The 21,551-nt window shown below is 39.2% G+C and overlaps 1 protein-coding gene across 1 annotated transcript in view; it reads left to right on the plus strand.

Annotated features, from left to right (window-relative positions):
• Positions 1 to 504: 504 nt before the first annotated feature.
• LOC122666120 (plant cysteine oxidase 3) overlaps positions 505 to 21,551 on the plus strand; it is a 41,035-nt gene continuing 19,988 nt past the window's right edge. The window contains exons 1-3 of the mRNA XM_043862235.1: positions 505 to 738; positions 6,662 to 6,813; positions 9,446 to 9,608. Coding sequence (XP_043718170.1) covers positions 624 to 738; positions 6,662 to 6,813; positions 9,446 to 9,608 — 430 coding nt within the window. The 5' untranslated portion in view covers positions 505 to 623. The remainder of the gene's footprint in view (positions 739 to 6,661; positions 6,814 to 9,445; positions 9,609 to 21,551) is intronic.

The raw sequence follows: 21,551 nt of genomic DNA on the forward strand, positions 1-21,551 counted from the left end.
GTTTGACATACTTCATCCAATGTATCAAATCTAATTATTAATTGAGGAAGGTATTTGGTACACGATAGATTTCATGCATTAATGCATTCAATAGAGATTTTTATGATCATTTCAAATGAGCATTTATGTCTATGTGACGATACTTCATACAGGCCATGTACATTGCGCAATCGTATATCAAAACTTCTGCTTTGTTATAATAATTTTTGTTTTTACTCAAATTCTTACCTTTAGATGAAACATCTTCCACATGTCAAACTTGCAGACCCAAACTACAAAGACACCGCAAGATTAAACACCGCAGAGGTTTTTTATAAGGCAGTTCAAATTGACCATAACCCCGGTCTAGCTATCTCACACGTGGCATACATGCACGGATTCAGATACATTTCGCATGTCGGTATATTCCTCTCTGCTATGGTTCTGTAAAGTTTAACTTCAATTTCACTGGCTAATCGATTCGAAGAAGTTGAAGGAGCAGGAAAATTGGCTGTTTTCACTATTTTCCCTCCTATCGTTCCTAGTTTGGGTTTTTTGGTCTTTATATGTTCACGGTGAACAAACCAAGAAAGAAGCCCTTTGCGCAGTGGAAGAGTTAAGCGTTACAACACACAGCACGAAATATGACGAAGACTTCTTCTGTTCAGGTTATTTACGACTTTTGCAAGAAGACGTTCATCCCTTCAGGAACTTCTCCTCCTTCCTCTCAAGCTATCCAAAAGCTTTCCTCTGTTTTGGGTATAAAACTATCATCTCTTTCTTTTTTCAATGTTAATCGTTTCAGCTCAGGAACTGTTACAGTGTTTCTTTAACTCTACAGTTCTATTAAATTCTGCAAATTGGTTTTGCGAAAATGTTAAAGTGAATCATGGGTTCGCATTAAATTTATGCCTAATGTTCAGAATTGAATTCTTTCGATTTCTGATTTAGCATTACCTTTGCTCGCATTGTTCTGATTCAAGGAATGGATATTATTTTATCTTCATTCAGTTCGGATGTTTCTAGAATTGATTTATTAGTTCCGTAATGTCAACAGCGCAAGTGGACTATTTAGGCTTGAAGTATCTGGTATTACTGGCTGAAGGCAGTGTCGCAATTTGATTTTGTTCATTCTCAACTTTTTAATATTCTAATGAGAGCCTGAGAAATTATTGCTACCAATGAAGTAGTACACTGAATGACATTTATAATTGGACTATTGGAGCTTGAAGAATGTGGTATCACTTGCTTAAGCAGTGTGTTGGTTTGATTTTATACAGTCTGAAGTTTCCATACTTTGTGAGATAGAGGGAGAACACGTGAATTTGTGTCTATCATCTGGACTGCTGGGCTTTATGATGGCCATGCCTCATGTAAGTATGACCAGTGTTCAGAATGGCTTATATGATTTAGGATGGTCCTTAATGTAACGGATTAGTTACCGGGAAACCCAATTCCATTGCTAATAGCTACGGTTCCTATGTAATGTTTCCTCTTTAGGCTTTTTGATCAGGATAAATATCGTAAGGACTCTTGTAAAGCTTTCTGTTGTTTCTCACATCAATTAATAATCAGACAGTTGTAAAAGTTTGATCAAGCTGCGTAACATTATTTTATGTGGGTCTCCGGGTAATAAACTTGAAGAAAATGGATTACGCATGTATTTGTCATTATTGACAAGTGTTAAAACATCTCTGGGGGATTGAATTGGTATAGTTCTACTAAGGCCCAAATCTATAATTGCATCATGTTGATGACATGATTCTTTTGACTTGATATGTTGTTATTGTAACAAGAGAAAGAGCTTAATAACCAGTCAGATAGAGATCAAGGTTGAGAAGGAACTAGGGAGAGGAATGAAAGAACTGATTCAGCGATAGAGCCAGTGAGTGGTTTCTATCGTTGGATTGATACTTTATTTATATTGAGTGAAACCAACTATTACAAGGAAATATAGATAAAGTGGGAAACTTCCCAAAGAAACACAAACCAACTCTAATTACACAACACTCACGATAGACACAAACCAGCTATCGTGAGTTGCTTCTATTATTCAAACCGACAGCCATTAGTTGGTCCAAAGGGGTCTAATTCTCCTATAGGACCACACTTTACACTTTAATACTCTCCTCTAGCTGGAGCATATAAGTTTCCCATGCCCAGCTAGGAACACCAGTTCCGGAACGCAGGACCAAAAAGAGACTTCGTGAACTGATCAGGCAACTGGTTAGCAGACGTAAGCAAAGAAGTAAAATTTTGTTACATGGTATCAGTTTTCTTTACTGCTTTCCTGATGCTGTGCCACTGTCAACCTATTGTTCGAAAATTTAGTCACCTCCTTTATGTAGCTGAGACCTTATCCCACCAAACTTGCTTTCCTACTCTGTCCCTGTTTCTAGAGGAGGACCTGTGAGTGCTTCACCACTGGCCAGGAATCCAGCCTACAAAGTGTATGGTTGACAATTAAAATTAAGGGTGATATCTCTGATTTATATTCTTGCACATATTGTGTATTATGACACCGATCGATATCTAAATGCTAGTATCCTTTTTTCCACACTAGAGAAATCTCTAGGTTCTTGATTCATTTTCCTTTTTGTGCATTGTGTTGGCTAGGATTTAACTTGAAGTTAGGGGAGAAAATGAATTTAGGAGGGGTAGGGCATCGAATCTTGTTATTACTTATGCCCCGTTTGTTTAGAGGGGAAGGTGGAGTGGGATTGTTAGGAAGATGGGACCCAAATGTTGATCCACATGTTGGTGGGGTTTTGTTGGGGTGGAAATGTTGAGGTAAAATTGAGGTAAAGTTATTTTTCCCATGAACAATAACCAAAGTCCCACAAATTTGGTGGGACTTTGGATAGCAAAGGGATGGGATTTTGAAGTGGCACATCCGCAGACAAAGCAATTACTGATGTCCCCTGAGCTTTTGTAAATTTACCACCCCAAATTAACTAAACAAGGTTGGGGTGGGATTTTGAAGTGCCACATCAGCATTTTCCCACCCCATCTAAGTCCCCTCTAAACAAGCAGGGCCTTTGGGAAGTGGTTGCTATCAGGCTAAATGGGTTGCAAAGATTTTCCAGACCACCTGTTAAGTAGTCAAATATGCTTAAAGAAACCCAGCTTCATGCTTACTGTATTAAAACGTCCAAGGTGTCACGTGAATGTATAACTTAGTACTGTTTTCTCTTTGTTATACTCCCTCCATCCCCCAAAGATTCTCAAGTGCAACAAATCTCACCTTTTAAGGAGATTTTGTTATTGCATTAATTACCTACACTTTTTTTTGTTAATCTTCCAAAATTACCCTTCATAGATTTACAACTACATTCAACTCTCCTTCCTCTCTTCCTTTTCAAATGAACCATCCTTCTCCTTCTTTTAATGCAATAAACATGCGAAGGTAATATAGGCAAGTTAGAGATAAAGCATTTAATATTGTACTGGACAAAGAAATAGGGCATAAATAAACTTACATACCGACTTTGTGGGACGGAGGGAGTAATTCAGATTAGTCTAGTAGGCCGAGGGAACACCACCAAAAAATACTTCTGTTTATGCAGTTGTTCAAATGATAATGGTTGCATGTAAGTTGAGATCTGAAGTTCTGAACTACGGAAAAAATTGAAGGAACATACCCTTGGAGGATTTACCATTGTCCTTGTTTGGTTGGGATAAGTTGGGTCATTAAGGAAACCTGTTAAATGTGTCAACTGCTAAGTTTCTGGTTTCATTCCAGCCTTAAGTTCCAACTGGTGTGAATTGTGGAGGTTACATCCTGCCGCCATTATTAGTTGCTTCAACTAGAAAGGAACAAAAATGATTTGAAAATAGGAACCAGCTTAAATGCAAAGGACTTGGTCTTTATTATTATTTTTTTTAAAGGCCAGTAATTGAAGCTTGTAAAGATTGGTCATTTTAAGGATAGTATTTGTGAAGCTTTTGAGGATTCAGATATGTCTAACATTTAAGCTAACTAGAGTAGTTTCTTTGTACTCACTGACAGCCTTTTGGCTGGCCTTCAATAGTATTGGATTTTTTTTATTTTTTTTCAATATTTTGATCTGGCAATAAAATTTTACTTTTCAAAACATAATGGATTGAAAAGACCTAATACAATGCACCCAAGCCAGGAAATGGATCTGGTAAGAAAGTTTATTTCTGTGATTGAGGAATAAGCACAATTTATAACCGATCTTCCTATGACACCTTCATGCTTAGTTGGGTTTCTATTTTCATGTAAGGAAGTTTTCTTCTTTATAAGCATGTAATACAGGAGAGATTGGAATTAATGAATGCAAGAATGAATTGAAAACAAAGTGAGTTTGTGCGTGTGAACACACCCCCCCCCCCCTTTCTTCTTCTTCTTACGGCTCCTTCTTCCCCTTTCTTCTGTGTAATTTCTCCTCTCCCCCTCTGGTTTCTTCTTCTACCTCCTTCAATCTTCTTCTCGATTTCTGTCCCGCATTATCTGGTATCAGAGCTGAAGGATCCCATCTTCTTCCTTCGCTTGTGATCTCTTTTCCCGACTCTATTCTTCTTCTTTCTCCTTTTTAATATATTCTAAGACCTCTGTTCTGCGCTAAAACTTGCATCAGATTAGCGTCAAAAGAGAGCCTCGCTGACTTATAAAGCCTGGTCAATTGGCTCCAAAATCTGGATCGAAAGAAGCCCATCTACTGGCGATTGTAGCCCCTGAATCTTGGCCCCATATACTTCTCCCTTTGAAAGCCTCGAAGTCTGGTTCATACTGGGTTCTGTTTTACAGCCAGATCTGGCTTCAGGTCTCTTCGGTTCCCCTGCTGCTACTTTATTCCTGCTGGTTGCTGGTGCAATTGATAGGCCTTGGGGTATAGTTGCTACTCCCAAAATTTCAGAACGAAAGACCTCCAGATGTGAGAGATCTCAGAAGAATCGTGAAGCCCTGCTCCACCTGGTTCTGTTTCTCAAGGTTGAAGACAACCAGAATCAGCTCGTGGGTTGTTTCAACCCTTATTTCTTAAGTTTTTTTTAAAGGTACCCTTCCCTTCTTATTATATTTCTCTTTGTCCAAAATTTTTATGTCCTTCCAAGTATACCCCCTTTCTTCTTCTTCTCCCCCCTCTCTCATTTCTTCTCAGATTTACCCCCTCCTATTCTGTCCCGCATTATTATGCATGATCCCTACTCTTCTTATATGGAGGCTGTTCTTCGTATCCTTCACTACCTGAAGTCAGCTCCTGGAAAGGGCATTCTCTTGGCTTCTCATGGTCACCTACGGATAGAGGCATACACTGATGCTAATTTGGCTGGTTTTACAGATTGCAAGTCTATCTCTGGGTATTGTTCTTTTGTAGGTGGCAATCTTGTCACTTGGCATAGCAAAAAGCAGAATGTGGTTGCCGTTCTAGTTGCGAAGCAAAATTTCTTGCTATGGCACAAGGCATTTGTGAGTTGCTTTGGCTCAAAGGCTTGCTACAAGACCTTGGGGTTCCTATTCGTCTTCCTATGATGTTGTACTATGACAACAAAGCTGCAATCAGTATTGCACATAACCCGGTACAGCATGATCGCACTAAGCATGTTGAAGTGGATAGGAATTTCATCAAGGAGAAATTGGAAGAAGGGCTGATTTGTGTTCCCTTTGTGAAGTCTGCTGATCAGCTTGCTGATATTTTCACCAAGGGATTATCCGAAAAACTATTTCAACCTAATTTAGTCAAGTTGGGCATGATTGACATATTTGCTCCAACTTGAGGGAGAGTGTTGAATAATGTACACCAGAATACTGTGGGGGTATTCTAGTCTTTTTACTACTTTAATTTCTAGTGTTTTATGCTGCCTAGTTAAGTCGGCTATAGCTAGGGGTATTTTTGTCTCTATGATGTAATCTTCCATATTATAAATATATCGCTTGGTTGATCAGTTTGATCATTCAAGTGTTCTCATAATTCCTATTTTATTAATAGTATACTCCAGCTTGAGGGAGAGTGTTCAGATATTGGGGCCCAATTGTGTAAGCCACGATAGACGGAGTCCCTCTATCGTGGGTATCTTACTTCTATTTCTGTTACTTCTATTTTAGGAAGGTAGTTTACTTTATTCTCCTACTTCTCTAGGATAGATTTTCCTCCTTATTCTTTCCTATTCTGTTTAGGAAAGTTTCTGATTGTAATACTTAGCTTCTTTTTTTATAAATAAGATATTAGTGCAGGGAGACTGTATCGGCTCTGAGTTCTATCTCAGCAGTCTCTCCTCTTCTCTTCTCTCCTTCTTCGTCTCCTTGTTTCTCCTTGCCACTGGTTTTATACTCTGATGTTGTAACAGAAAGTCTTGTATTCTTCTCTCCTTCTAAATTATAAATAAGATCTGTGTGAGTGGAATGGGTATCGGCTGTGAGTTCTCTCAGCAGCCTCCCTTCTCTCCTTCATCCCTTCATCCCTTCTACTGGTTTTTATATTCTGGTATTGCAACACTCAATGTGCTTCGTTCAGTCATGTTGCACGGGATTATGAGTAATATTTATAGTAGCCTTGTTATCACAATACTTAGATTGAGAGAGAGAGATTTAAAAACCAAAAAAAAAAAAATTTAATGGTAAAGTATTTAGAGTTCCTTGTTTTAAGGATGTTCTCTTAATTTTTAAAGAAAGGGAGTGTATGTTTTCCTGGTAGATGGTAACTGATCACTTTTTTTGTAGATAAAACTAGTCCCTCTGATGTTGGGCTCAAGGAGGATAACTCAGATGATGATCGGGGTCATGGATTTTTCGGGAACAACCTGTTCAACAGGATAGCTCGATGGGCTCAACCGATAATATTCTTGAAAATAAATGAAAATGATTGTTTTGCAGTAAGTTTCATTGACTTTATGCTTTTCTCAATTGAATTTATATGAGCATTTGGTCTTGATCCTCTACGAAGTGGAGCTCGATGAACATATTGTGCATAGATGTAGTTTATCTAAAAGTTTATGCCTGCTTATGAGGTATGTAGGCCAAATATGAAACTATTAATATGTACGGAATTTAAGTAGACTCCCAATATCACCATAACTAGGTATGCCATATCTGATATTTTATAAATAATGGCTTGAAAGTATTGAATAACTTTGCGATTCTTAAATATTGTTTGCAGTTAGTCAAAGGAAAAGAATGAGAGGTATGGATTTGAATGTCCTTTTTATGTGGGCTTGTTGATAGTAATAAACTGCATCATATTTGTCAAGGCGTCTCCTAGGTGTCCAGGCTCTTTCTTGGGTCCAAGGCGACAACACGCCTTGTTGACACTTACCATGTTTACATTGATTTATGGTTATTCCTTTGTTTTTTGATGAATATGCTTATATTATATCCTAAACTTTGTTTATTATATGTTGGTTTTCTCATATTAGATCATTACTATCATAATTATATCATATTGCATTGATATGGCTTCTATGTTGCATATAAACATAATTATAATTAGCATTGCTATACTACATATAGTCATTAATGCACGCCTAGGCGGGTACCTTGTTACCTAAGCACCCCTCCAATGCCTTGGGTCGCCTAATCGCCTTGACAACTATTAACTGCATAAAGGTTTATGAGCCCAATTTCATTCTGCATTATATTCATTAGGAAAAGTATTATTTAGATTTAACAAACTAAAATAATTTTGTTAAATTAATCATAACCTTGCATTCATAATTAGACACTGTTTAAAGGTTCTACAGTTACGCGATATTGTAAAAACCATGAGGTGTTGGGAGTTGCTGATCTAGGGATGTGATTGGCTAATTCATCATCATTCTCATCTGGTGAACTAGAACCTATGCTTTTCTTTTGATAGATAATAAAAGGAATTTATTGAAAGGAGAAAAAAATATACACAACTTCCAGATGACATGGCTTTCTGGTGGGGTCTAGACAATGGAATGATTCACCACATACAAGATGTTCATGTTAAATCGTTGCAGCAGCAACAATGACATGGCTTTCTGGTGAGATGGATATACCTCTAAGGCCCATCAATATTATCTCACAGTCAACCAGTCATGGACTTAGAATCTCCTTCAACAATAACAACAAACCAGCCGTTGGAATTATCTATCTCCAATCCCCTGAATGACTGGTCTAAGCTCAGGAGTAACTGAATCATTGCAGCCAATAGGGCAGAAGATTACAAGCCAGATGAGACCCTCGCCATTCCTAAAGATGCCTGCTAGTCCTGGGTTTAGCTACCATTGATGTTCAGCTTCATATGATGGGGGTCAAACCTCAATGTGGACACCAGAAACCAATGTTGCAAGAATGAATCAGCAGTAATACATATAAAGGTGTCGAACGTAACAGCTCATCTAGTGGTCCTCAGCATGATAGTGTCAGTAACCTCGTGGGAAGATCTCACCCGACTGTGAACATCAAATTGTTCTTCTCATTCCTGATAGTCGAAATGCAAACTTGGGAGAAAAGTGTGAAATCAACTTGCCCCCTCTTACCAAACCAGTTGTTGACTCCCAGAATCTTGAAAGGATATGCTCTGTTGTTTTGAGGTTGGTTAATACTTAGACCTTATTAGAGGCCATGAAGCAAGATGATGATGAAAGGAACCATCACTTGTGAGGCTCCATTTGTGGAAATTAGGTTCAATAACGGAATAAATTCATTGACAAGGGAATCAGATCAGTTACATCTAGAATTTCAGACGTTATCAGAGATCTTTAGAATTTATTTTTATACATTATAAAGGAATATAGTTTAAGACAATATGATATAAGAAACCAAAAACAAGAAATATATAAATAGACTAAACCAAAAAATAAAAGTATATAAATAGACTAAGTCCCTTTAAAATCACGTGAGTTGCACATGAAAGCGATTATCTTAGCTTGTGATCACATCTTCACTGGAAGGCAGTGGGCTCAAATATGTACCTCAAAGGTCTGTCTCATTCCGGCTTGCCCTCTAACAGGGGGAAAGGAATAAAGAAAAGAATGTCATCCTTTTTTGAAGCTCCCATATAATTCTGAAGCTGTTGACTACTGTATTTCTCTAATTATTAGCATCTTTAAAGAGATTCTAAAGATGAAATGGTATTATGAGGAAAACTAATCTCAATTCTATTTAATACACCAGGCTAGTTGATCAAACTAATCAACCAACCAAGGAACTGTCAGTATCTGCTTAACAGGTTGAAGACAGAGTCTTTTTCCTTTCAGAAGAGGAGAGATGGAACAAGGATGACAAGGTGGTTTACGGAAGGGGTTCACTTATGGGCCCTCTTTCTGATTTGACCTGTGGGAGTTTTTGTGACACCAGTTTATCTTGGCTCATATTATGCCAAATTCCTTATTGCTCTCACCAATCAGTAGAACCTCTTAGAAATACAAAATAAAGCTATTTCTTGGGTTCAAAACATTTATAGCATTTTCTTAGTCTGCAAATTTTTGGGTTTGGGAAGAATTGTGGACTATTATGAAATGAGTAGTGTTTGTTTTGCAGATGGACATATTCTGTTTGCCAACTTTGTCTGGCATTCCTCTCCATGACCACCCAGGGATGACCGTCTTGAGCAAAGTTCTCTATGGTTCCATGCACGTGAAGGCTTATGACTGGGTTGAGCCAGCTTATATACAAAATATTAGGGGACCAGGGTACCCTCCAGGTGTGCTTCCAAATCTCAATTTCTCAACTTTTTGGCATCAAGGTTCTAGAGCTTCTCACTTATATTGTCTTAGGTAATTTTAGCATGTCCTGCCATAGAGATTGTCTTAAAAATGATATGTTCAAAAATACTATTGTTAGGGTATTGTGTCCCTCTGTCAGAAATAAGAATTGGTGCCATCCACAATTATCAATATGGAAAATTTTATTAACACTCTTCATCTAAAGGATCTGCTAGGCCTGAATTTATTCTGAGTGTGAATGAGTTTAATCATGGGCTTCCAAGAATTAATGAATGCTGCAGTCTTGCAGAAAAATACATTCATCAGATGGTAATGATCATCCAGTCTGGCCAACTCTTGGTCTAAGGTCACTACATGGTACTCATTAGTTGGAAAGTTGGACTGCATGACCCATTAAGCATTAACCAGTTTTACCATAAAGTCGTTTGTTAATTTAAGTATAAATCTACTTGAATGACTGATGTGTTCTAGGATAGGTAAGATAAGATTAAAAGAACACAATACCCACAGGGCGAAAACACAGCAAATGAGTCTGCTCCTGCTTCTATTCCTCCCTCTACTTCGGGGGGAGATGTTCCTATACAGAGGGAGATTACAAATAATGAAATTTCTGCTCAAGGGGAGATCACTCCAGTATAGAAAGTCATTAGTGAATTCTAGTGGAAGATTGATGATTCAAATTTAAACGTCTATACAAAGAGCCGAACCAGACATAAGCAGCTTCAATCCACAACAACACCAGTACCCATCCAGTTGCCAAACCCGGATCCAGAACCTACTTCTCCACTTGGTAATTCTTCTTCTCTTGACCTACTTATAGCTGTTCGCAAAGGTGTTAGAGCTTGCACTCCACACCCTATATCTCATATTGTTTCCTATGATTCCCTTTCTTCGTCTTTTCGTGCTCCCTTTCTTCGTCTTCTGTTCGTATTCCTCAGAATTGGCAGGAAGCTCTATCAGATGGAAAATGGAAGGCAACAATGATGGAAGAAATGGAAGCCTTAAAGAAAAATGACACATGGGAGCTTGTGGTACTTCCACCAGGGAAAAGACCTATTGGATGTAAGTGGGTGTTTGTACTAAAACAGAAGGTGGATGGAACTGTAGATAGATATAAGGCACGACTCATGGCAAAAGGGTTTACTCAAACATATGGCATTGATTATCTTGAGACCCTTGCCCCTGTTACAAAGTTGAATATTGTCCGAGTTCTATTATCTTGTGTAGTTAATCTTGGATGGGATTTTTTTTTTGGTGAATAAATAAATCTATTACCAACCCTAGGAGGAGGCGGAGGGAGAAAAAGGGGGGGGGGAATACAAGGGGGGGAAAGAGAGGGGGGGGGGAAGGAGACAAGCCTCAAGCTACCAAAGAAGAGGTAGGAGGCTGCAAGAGAGAAATATCAAGACCCCAGGATATATGTCTATGATTTATGTAGGCTATAAAAAGAGTAATGCTGATCACACTCTATTTATTAAGAGAGTTGGTGATAAAATCACTGTTCTTATAGTTTACGTTGATGATATTGTGGCAACTGGTAATGATGGTGATGAAATCAGCAGTTTGAAGAATTTTCTGGGACAGGAATTTGAGATTAAAGATCTAAGAAAGTTGAGGTACTTCCTTGGAATTGAAGTTGCTAGGTCATCTAAGGGCATCTTTCTCTCTCAAAGGAAGTATATCCTAGATTTGTTGACAGAGACTGGTCTGTTAGGATGTCACCCCTCAAATACTCCTATGGATGCTAATGTTCATCTCAAAGAAAAGGAGGGTGAACCTGTTGATAAGGGTCATTACCAAAGGTTGGTAGGGAAGTTGATTTATCTCTTACACACAAATCCTGACATTGCTATAGCAATGAGTACTGTTAGTTAGTTTATGCATGATCCCTACTCTTCCCATATGGAGGTTGTTCTTCGTATTCTTCATTATTTGAAGTCAGCTCCTGGGAAACGTTTTCTCCTGTCTCCTTATGATCATCTATGGATAGAAGCCTATACTAATGCTGATTGGGCTAGTTCTCCTGACCACAAGTCTAACTCTGGGTATTGTACTTTTGTAGGTGGCAATCTTGTCACTTGGCGTAGCAAGAAATAGAATGTGGTATCTCATTCTAGTGCTGAAGCAGAGTTTCGTGCTACGACACAAGGTATTTATAAGTTACTATGGCTGAAAGGTTTGTTACAAGACCTTGGTGTTCCTATCTGTCTCCCAATGATGTTGTACGCAAGGTTCGAAAACTCAGGTCTCGGTGCCAACTTGGACCCTTGAAAAACCGAGTCGAGTCGAGATCTCGCCAAGTTGGTGCATTTTTTTTTTCTCGACTCGAAGCCTCATCTCGGTGGGTTTTAGACCTAGTTTGGGTCTGAAACTTGGTATTCAACCTATTTTAGGCCATTTAAACACAATGGCACTATCAGATTTTGCAAAACCAAAGTCCAAATAGGAGTTTTAGTTAGTGGGAAAGCAAGATAGACACTTATGCTAGAAACCAGGACAGACACAGGACAAACACACTTATTTATGCCTAATATCATTTAAGTAAATGAAATAAAGTATTTAATTTACTTAAGATATTATTCATAAATAAGCAAATACCCCCCTATTTGAATCCAATAAAAATAGTTAAAAAATCAAATTCCAAAAGGAAAAAAAGTCAACCCCCCAGTTCAAGAACAAAAACTGGATTTTCGACGGTAGGAGCAATTTTCAACTTTCTAATGCTGGGGCTTTTCTCAAATCTAAAAATTCCATAAATCTTCATATGGTAAAACATGGCTAAAAACCAAAATGCCGGTAAAATATTCATTTGTTTTCATGTCCAAAAAACTATTTTCATTCAGAGCGATTTTGACAGCATTCGTGCGCACCGAATTAAGTTTGACCAGTACATAACTCCTTTAACATAAATCAGAATTAAGCAATCTTGGACTTTTTGGAAAGCTTTCAAAACAAAGCTTTCCAACAAGTCCGAGATTGCTAAAATCTGATTTATATTGAAAGAGTTATGTACTGGTCAAACTTAATTCGGTGTGCATGAATGCTGTCAAAATCTCTCTGAATGAAAATAGTTTTTTGGACATCAAAACAAATGAATATTTTACCACCCTTTTGGTTTTCAGCAATGTTTTACCATAATAAGATTTATGGAATTTTTAGACTTGAGAAAAACCCCAGCGTTAGAAAGTTGAAAATTGCACCTACCGTCGAAAATCCAGTTTTTGTTCTTGAACTGGGGGGTTGACTTTTTTTCCTTTTGGAATTTGATTTTTTAACTATTTTTATTGGATTCAAATAGGGGGTATTTGCTTATTTATGAATAATATCTTAAATACAAAAACATTTACTTAAATGATATTAGGCTTAAATAAGTGTCTGTCTTGTCTGTCTTGGTTCCTGGCATAGATAGGTGTCTGTATACCAAGAATTTCCAGCAAGATCTCGAGATCTGGCACTCATATAAAGGACCTAGATGGGCATTTTCCTAGTCAAACCGAGATCCGATCTCGACGAGATATTGACATTTGAGACTTATAGGCAGTCTCGTCTCGGGATTTCGAAAAACCACGAAACTCAGCGAGATCTCGTGAGTTCTCGAACTATGGTTGTACGATGACCAAGGTTTAAAGTATTGGTATCGGGTATTGTATCGGTTGGGTGATTTTAAGGGACGTATAGTATCGTATCGTATCAAACAATACAGATACGCATAGAAATGGTCAAGATACACATGGAAATACACTTTTGGAACAAAAAAACAATATAAATAAGCTATATATATTAAGTGTCATGCATAAACACTAAAATGGTATGTATAACGAAACAAGTGCATTAAATTGAAATTGTTATAAAAGATGAGGTTTCTTACATGTTGTAATCATCTATAGCCATGAAGAGTATTGGATGATGCAAAGGATGATGTTGTAGCACTCCTTGATTCATTTTTTAGTCTAAAAGTGTGAAAAACCAAGATTAAATGCAAGATTTTAGACTCTTTGTTGAGAGTTTTCCTTCATTTTTTTGTTAGATTAGGAGTTGTATCGAGTCTGTGATTGAAAATGGTTTTTTTTTATAGAATTTATTGATGGTATCGGTACGTATCGGTATGTATCGGTAATGTATCGGTATATATCGAGTTGTATCGGCCGATTCGTATCGATACATATCGATATGTATTAAACCACCCACATAACCCTTTACTGGATGAATCGATGGTATCGATACATATCAGTTGTATCGTATCATATCGGCTGATACATTTCGATAGAATTCAAGACAGATCATTTAAAAAAAAAAGAGACGTATCGGTGTTGACACTGGAATTTTTCCACCACTACTAGCGATGATAACAAGGCACGGATGGAAGATATCGCACCCATAACCCTTCAAGAAGCTTAAAGAAGTCCAAAGAGGCCCAAAAAAAGCCCAAAAAGCCCAAAAGGCCCAATAAGGAGCCCAAAAGCGGAGGATGAGGTCATGCCTTAAATGTGACGCCATGCAAGGTCACCACGGCACCACGAAAAAGGACAAAATATCACCCTCATGACGTCATCCACGGTGCCGTGGAGCCTTGTTTTGTGGGGTACCCCTATAAATAGGAGGTCCCCCCTCCCCCATTTTCAAGGAGAAATAGTGTGAGGGAGAGGGTCCCAGCTCATTTTCTCAGCTTTCTTGCCTTCTTCTAAGCCATTTGTAGTGATTTTGAGAATCTTCTCCAAAGCTATGGATAAATCCTTCGATTACCCCGCTTGAGGAACAAGTATTCATATCCTAATTTGAGTTATTACTTCGTCTGCATACGGGTAACGAAAACTTTCCTCCTATAGATGTTATTCAGTTCGTGTACGGGTAGCGAAAGTCCTTTTTATAAGTCGTCAGTCTATCCAAAGGATCAATGACGATTCGATCATCCGTAATAGAAAGACCGGGATGACTGGGCAAGGTGGGGTACTAATACCTTTCCATACTTGTAACCTGACCCCTTACCCATTCTCTGACCAGACCATATGGAATCACGTAGCCCATTTCCATTCATAAGTGACAACTCCATTTTCTTATAAAGCATGATCCCAATCCCCCATGATGATGTATCGAAATGATATACCGTTCTTCCACAATGACAAATTTTGTCGCAATAAGGCTGAGGAATCCTATCCAAAGCCGAGAGGACCGCGGTACTTACAATCGGTATGTATCGTATCGTACCATGACCGTTACAGCAAAGCTGCAATCAGCATTGCATATAATCCAGTACAACATGATCGTACCAAGCATGTTGAGGTAGATCGGCATTTCATCAAGGAGAAGTTGGAAGAAGGATTGATTTGTGTTCCCTTTGTGAAGTCTACTAATCAGCTTGCTGATGTTTTCACCAAGGGATTGTTTGGGAAGTTGTTTCATCTTGTTGTGGTCAAGTTTGGCATGTTTGACATATTTGCTCCAACTTGAGGGGGAGTGTTGAATAATGTACACCAGAATACCCCGGTATTCTGGTCCTTTTGGGGTTCATATTTTTATATTTTCTATGTACTGCCAATTCTACTAGTAGAGCGGCTAGAGTAGGGGCAATTCTGTCCTTTAGGATTTAATTCTGATATTATAAATATATGGCTTGCTTGGTCTAATAGATACTTTAAGCATTCACAAAATTCTGTTTTGTTAATAGGATCTAAAGAGGATTCTTGGCAGGTCTTCTTCCTCCAACAGCCTCTTTTGTACACATTTAACTCCTTTGTATTGTCAAAGCCAACACTTGAATGTCCATCAATATCAACAACATCCACATCTTTGTGTTTCTCAATATCAAAAAGGAATGGGATGACACCAGCAGCCTGTTCATTTCCATTAGTCTCCCCCTGAAGAGGATGCTGATGAGGAGAAAAGAAGGGTATAGATTCAAAGAAGGTGTCATCTTTGGAAAGGAGTCGCCTTCAGGAAGAAGGATGGTAGCATTTATACCCTTTGGTGGAAGATGAATAGCCAAGGAAAAGACACTTGAGTGCTTTGGGGTCAAGCTTAGTCCAAGCTGATTTATTGACATGGACATAGCAAACACACCCAATCACTTTAGGAGGAAGAAGAAGACGGGAGCCTGAGGTGATAGGGTTTCCAGAGGGGATTTGGGGCCAAAGAGCTGAGTTGGAATCCAGTTGACGAGGGAGGCAGCAACAAGAAGGGAATCAAACCAAAATGTCTTAGGGACATGCATGCCAAAGAGAAGACTCCTAGTGACTTCCAACAAATGACGATTTTTTCTCTCAGCCACCCCATTTTGTTGGGGGTGTCAACACAAGCAACTTGATGGATAATGCCATGTTCAATAAAGAATTGTTGGAGTCCCCCATGCATATTTTCAACCCCTTTATCAGAACAAACTATTTGAATTCGAGTGTCAAATTGAGTACAAACCAGCTAAAAGAAATTTTTTAAAGCATCATAAACATTACTCTCTTGTTTCATAAAAAAAAGTCCAAGTGGATTAGTAATAGTCATCAACAAAGGAAACAAAATAACAACAACCAAACAAAGAAGTAGTGGGAGCAGTTCCCTAAGCATCAGAATGCACGATATTAAAAGGAACAGGGGATCTAGTACCATGATAAGGATAAGATGAACTACAATGTTTAGAAAAAATACGTGGTTGATGGTTCACACTGAAAAACATGAGAAGAAAAAAAGAAGTAATAAGTAGGTAATTGTTTTCTCATAACAACAAAAGATGGGTGGCCTAAACATTGATGCCAAAACATCACAGAATCCATAGTACTGCTATCAGTCCGGCCACACATATAGGACTGAACAATAGGCAAAACAAGTGTGCAGGGCTCAAGAAGGTAGAGTCCTTTCTCCTCACGTCCACTGCCAATAATCCTCTTCGAGTCTTCGTCACCAAATCCTGAAAAAATATAATGAGAAGGAAAAAAGGTGACACAACAATTCAATGATTTGGTTAGACGACTTACAAATAATAGGTTAGTGACAAAATTAGGGACATGAAGGATAGAGTCCAGAGAAATAGAAGAAGTGACCCAAACACTACCCTTAACAGAAATAGAAAATATCCCTACCCGAGCAAATAGAGTAGGAATCATAACACTGAGAAATAGACTAGTATACTGTTTAGCAAAAATATCGGCAACTCTAACCTTATCCCTACCCGAGCAAATAGAGTAAGAATTATAACACTGAGACATACCAGTCATGTGGTCGGTGGTACCAAGGTCTATGACCCAAGAGGGAACAATGGTGGGTGCAAATGTAGAGACATGCAAGGCTGAGGCCGAAGAGTCTGACATTGCAGGAGTAGTAAAAGAGTGGCCTAGGCGAGACATCATCCTACGTGGTACTACAATATCTTCCCTAGTAAGGGAGTCAGGATCGGTCTATAGTCCAAGTGACTAAGTCTCAGCTGTCATAGTATGAGCTCTAGCTCCTCCTCTTCTACCATTACGCATACCAGTGAATCCACCACGTATGCCACAGGGTTGGCCATGAAGTACCCAACATCTTTCTTGGGTGTGCCCTAATTTCCCACAATGATCGTATTTAAACCTTTCTCTGTTATCTCCACGGGTTGGCCCTTAACCTCTCCCCCTACCATGCCAATCTCTGTGAGAACTAGAAGCAAGAGCAGTTCTCTCCAGGGTTGGTGCAGTGTCCATGGATACTCTTCTAGTCTCCTCACTCTGTAAGTGGCTGCACTCTTCATCTAAGGATGGAAGAGATGACCGCCTCAAAATTGACTACCTCAAAATTTGCAGTTGAATTGGCTCAAATTCTGGATTAAGCCCACCAAGAAAAATAAGGGCACGTTCCTTTTCAATTGTCTTATATACCTTTGCCTCATCTTCAGGATTGGACAACTGGAGGTCCCTATAGTGGTCATACTCTTCCCAGAGACCAATGACAGTGTTGTAATATTCAGAAATGCTTTGGTCACCTTCCTTCATAGTGATTACCCTTTAAAGAATTTGATAGACCATTGCCAAGTCACCCACTTGGTCAAATGTCTTAGAGGCACTGTCCCAAATCTCCTAGTCTCTTTTCTCGTAAATCTTCTACCTATCTCTGGCTTCATGGAGAAAATCAGCCAAGTCATGACAGTGGAGTTTTCACTCCCATTCCAAATATGTGGGATCAGTCATTGCAGGGGCCTTAATAGAACCAATAATGTAACCCAATTTCCCCCTACTTCACAGAGACAACTTCACAGAGTAAGGCCAATCCAAATAGTTGGTGTTTTCCAACTTCACAAGAGATATTTGGGTATTAGGATTATCAAGTAGAGTCATATTGAGGTATGTACCACCCGAACTACTAGTTGAAGCTTCCACAGGTCCACTAACTTCAGACCCAGATCCAGTTATGATATGCACTTACTTAGCACACACGTAACAAACCAATGTGATATCTCAACCAATGGGGAGTACACTCCACCCAAAGAAACATACCAGTAAGCAAACACACCACCAGCAATCAGATGAACAATAGTTTCTTGAAGATAACTAAGTCAAAGACACCTCCTACACCTTAGCCCCATTCTATAATAACCAATACTACTCAAATAATGTGACTCTTCAACCAACAGCAACTATCCAACAAACCACAAGTCATTTTAGGTGAAACAGAGAAGCAAACCAGAATCTAGCGGTACCTGTGAGGCTGTAAGAAAATGATTTGTGCTCCCAAACCATGTCACTTCACCAACCGAGTACCTAGGGGCTTGAAAGAGTACCTCTAGGCAATTCTAACAAGCATGGTTCCATGGCAAAAGATGATGTGATGAGGGAGAAACAAAAGCAAGAAGGTCGGAGCTGGGTAACTCTGCTGGAGCTTCTAGGGCTTTATTCGACATTTACAGTCCCCAAACTCTTCTCCATTAGGTTTTGCTTTGGAGAATAGAACTCCATTGAATCTTCAATGTGTAGTATCTTACATAGTATAGCCTCTATTGGAACCCTCTACTTTTCTAGGGTTCCAAAGAGAGGTGCAGAAGAAAAGTGAGCATGGTCGACTCTCAAACCAGCTTTGATACCAAGTTAGAAACTAGGTATGGATCGATTCTAGTAAGGAAAAAGGAGTATTAGCTAAGAAGAGAAGGAGAGAAGAAGGAAGAAGAAGAGAAAGAAAAAAAAGAGGAATGAGAGAAATCGTGGTGTATTGGAGATGTTTTCCACTCACTTATTTGATTCATTAATAATGTCCTTGGAATTACATATGCCTCCCTAGGGAGGTAAAAGGTAAAAAGAAACAAAATATAAAATTACAACTCAATATTACTTGCAATAAACCAGTGACTAAAGTACCCCTATTACATAAATTGTAACAGAAGAAGCAATGGAAGAAGCAGATGTAGAGTAACTAGAGTCTTGTAAGGTGGAAGCTGAAGAATCTTGTATTGTAGGTGTAGAAGAAGAGCTATCCAGATATGACAAAACCCTGCGAAATGCTGCAATATCATCCTGAGTGAGAGAACTAGTGTCTGTTTGTAGTCCAGATAGATATCCCATAGGTTCAACCTCAGTCATCATAGTGTGTCCTATGGCTCCCCCCTCTCCTGCTGCCATGCATACCAAGGGGCCAGCCAGAAAGCATCCAACATCTCTCTCTAGTATGCCCAGATTTCCCACAATGATCACAGGTGAATCTATCCCTGTCATTTCCTCGAGGTCTCCCTTGGCCTCTTCCCTCCGACCTCTGACATAATGTAGGAACACACGTAGAAAGTGGGGACGTAGCCCAAACCAAATGGGGAGTACATCTACTCAAAAAATTCTTCTCTATACACAAAAAAATTCCAACAAGTAGGTAACCATAAAAAACTTGGACAAAACCAAATCACAAACACCCTTCGTGATCTAAATTCATTCCATGACAACATATAAGTCCCAAATGATGTAACTCACCAACCAATAGCGACCAAACTCACCATACTAATTATCTCAAGAAAAAAATAGGGCAAAACAACAAATCTGGTGGTACCTGGAAGCTTGGAGGAGGATGAGTTGTGCTCCACCAACTCTCCTCTTCAGTAAACAAGGCCTTGTGGGGTTGAAAGCCACCCCTTGGGTGACTCTAGCGAGCCCAGCCCCATTCCCATATATTGCTTGATGAAGGAGAAATCAGAAAATATTTCCAGAACTGGCGGTACTATAGCAGTAGCTTAAAAATGAGTTGCAGTCCTTGGGCTTTCTTCTTTTTAAATGAGGCTTTTGGGGGATTGAAAGGGAAGCCTAGGGCGATTTCAATGAGCCAAGACATAACTTCAACAAATGCTGGATGAAGAATAGAGAAGCTATGAACTCAAGAGCTGGCGGTAACCCAGTTTGAACAGTCCTTTTGATGATTTGAGATTCAAATAGCCAAATCTTGACATGGAATACCTATCTTGGTGCTTCCATAGTCTTCATCAAGACATATGGCATGATTCCTTTAATGTTTTCACATAGTAGCCCTTTCCTTGGAACCTCTTTGTAACCTAGGGTTCCAAAGAGAGGGAGAGGAGGCGGTGAGCTTGTAGGACGACTCTCAAATCAGAACCGGAGAGTGCTCTGATACCAAGTTGGAATTTAAATAATGTAGGAGAACAAGGAGAAAGATGAAGTAGAAGGTTGAAAGGAATTACATACATGTCCTTAGGGAGGTAAAAGTTAAAAAAAAAAGGGGAATTACAATATAAGACAACTAGGCAATGAACTAGTTCCTAAAGTACCCTTATTACATAAACTCTAACAGTAGCTTGGCTGACAAGCAATTAAAAAAAGGAAACTAACACAATGGAAATAGAAAGTAACTGGAATAGAAACTCCTGCATAGACTAACTTGTTCACTAAGTAGCTATTACACGAAAATAGAAACTAAAAGTAGCTATAACAGGAAACTAGAAACTATGCAATTAGTAACTCCAAAAAGATCTTGGCAGCTCCCATACCTTCCCATTCCATCTGTCTTCATGGGGCCCACACTAGGCCATGCGAGACCCAAGTCTGGTCCACGCGACCTGGTTTGGTAGCTCAAATAGTTAAGGATCAGAACCAGAACAGTAGCCACTGTTATGGCCTGGTTCTGACCTAGGACCTTAATCATTGTCTGCTGACCTGCCTTCTTCCTCCTACATGCATACCTGTACTAGATCAGCTCCCCCTGACTTAAAAAAACTCATCCACGATTTTTAGTAAGTTTAGGGATAAGCTTGGTGTGGTGTATGTCCAACTTTAGCCCGTAAAATACTCTGGCCTTTCACAGTACCTAGAGATGTAGTCCTCAAGACGTGGCTCTCTCTCCTCAAAGAACTTTGGCAAAATTGCAAACACAATATGTTCCATCTCTGGCCCAGTTTCAACTATAAAGGGTGTATCCGTGGGAATCTCCAACCTCAATCTTTATAGTAGTACCAATCTCCTAGTCCTCTTCAATGTCGCTCTCTTCCTTAGTATCAGTGGCAGTGTCAAGACATATAAGATTGACACCTTGAATGTCCTCGCCACAATAGTCAGCATCATCATCAAGTGGGTTAACTGAGTATGGCTTAGTCACCTCCACTTCATCATCTTCCTCAATTGTTTTAGTAACCACTGCATTCAACTGTTGTCACAAAGGGCAGAATTTTGCGACACTTCCAAACTCCTGACAATGGAACCATTGCATGCTACTGCTGCTGACCATAGGAGTCTTTCCCTTACTCTATGCATGTGTAGGGATGGGTGTGACGGGGCGAGCGGCGGGTTTGTCAGATATCACATTGACTGGAATCTTCATGTTGTCCTCCCCGACTTAAAAACCAAACCACCTCATTGAAGTCTTCAACAATTCCTTTACCCGTAGCGTCTTCTGGAAACAGTCCTGATGATCTGTCGAGCCCATTTCCTTCCAGATCTCTGGTCTCAGTCTCAATTTGAAACGGGACAGCAGATGGTCATCAT

This window comes from Telopea speciosissima, chromosome 6 (assembly GCF_018873765.1).
Source record: "Telopea speciosissima isolate NSW1024214 ecotype Mountain lineage chromosome 6, Tspe_v1, whole genome shotgun sequence".
Taxonomy (NCBI): Eukaryota; Viridiplantae; Streptophyta; class Magnoliopsida; order Proteales; family Proteaceae; genus Telopea; species Telopea speciosissima.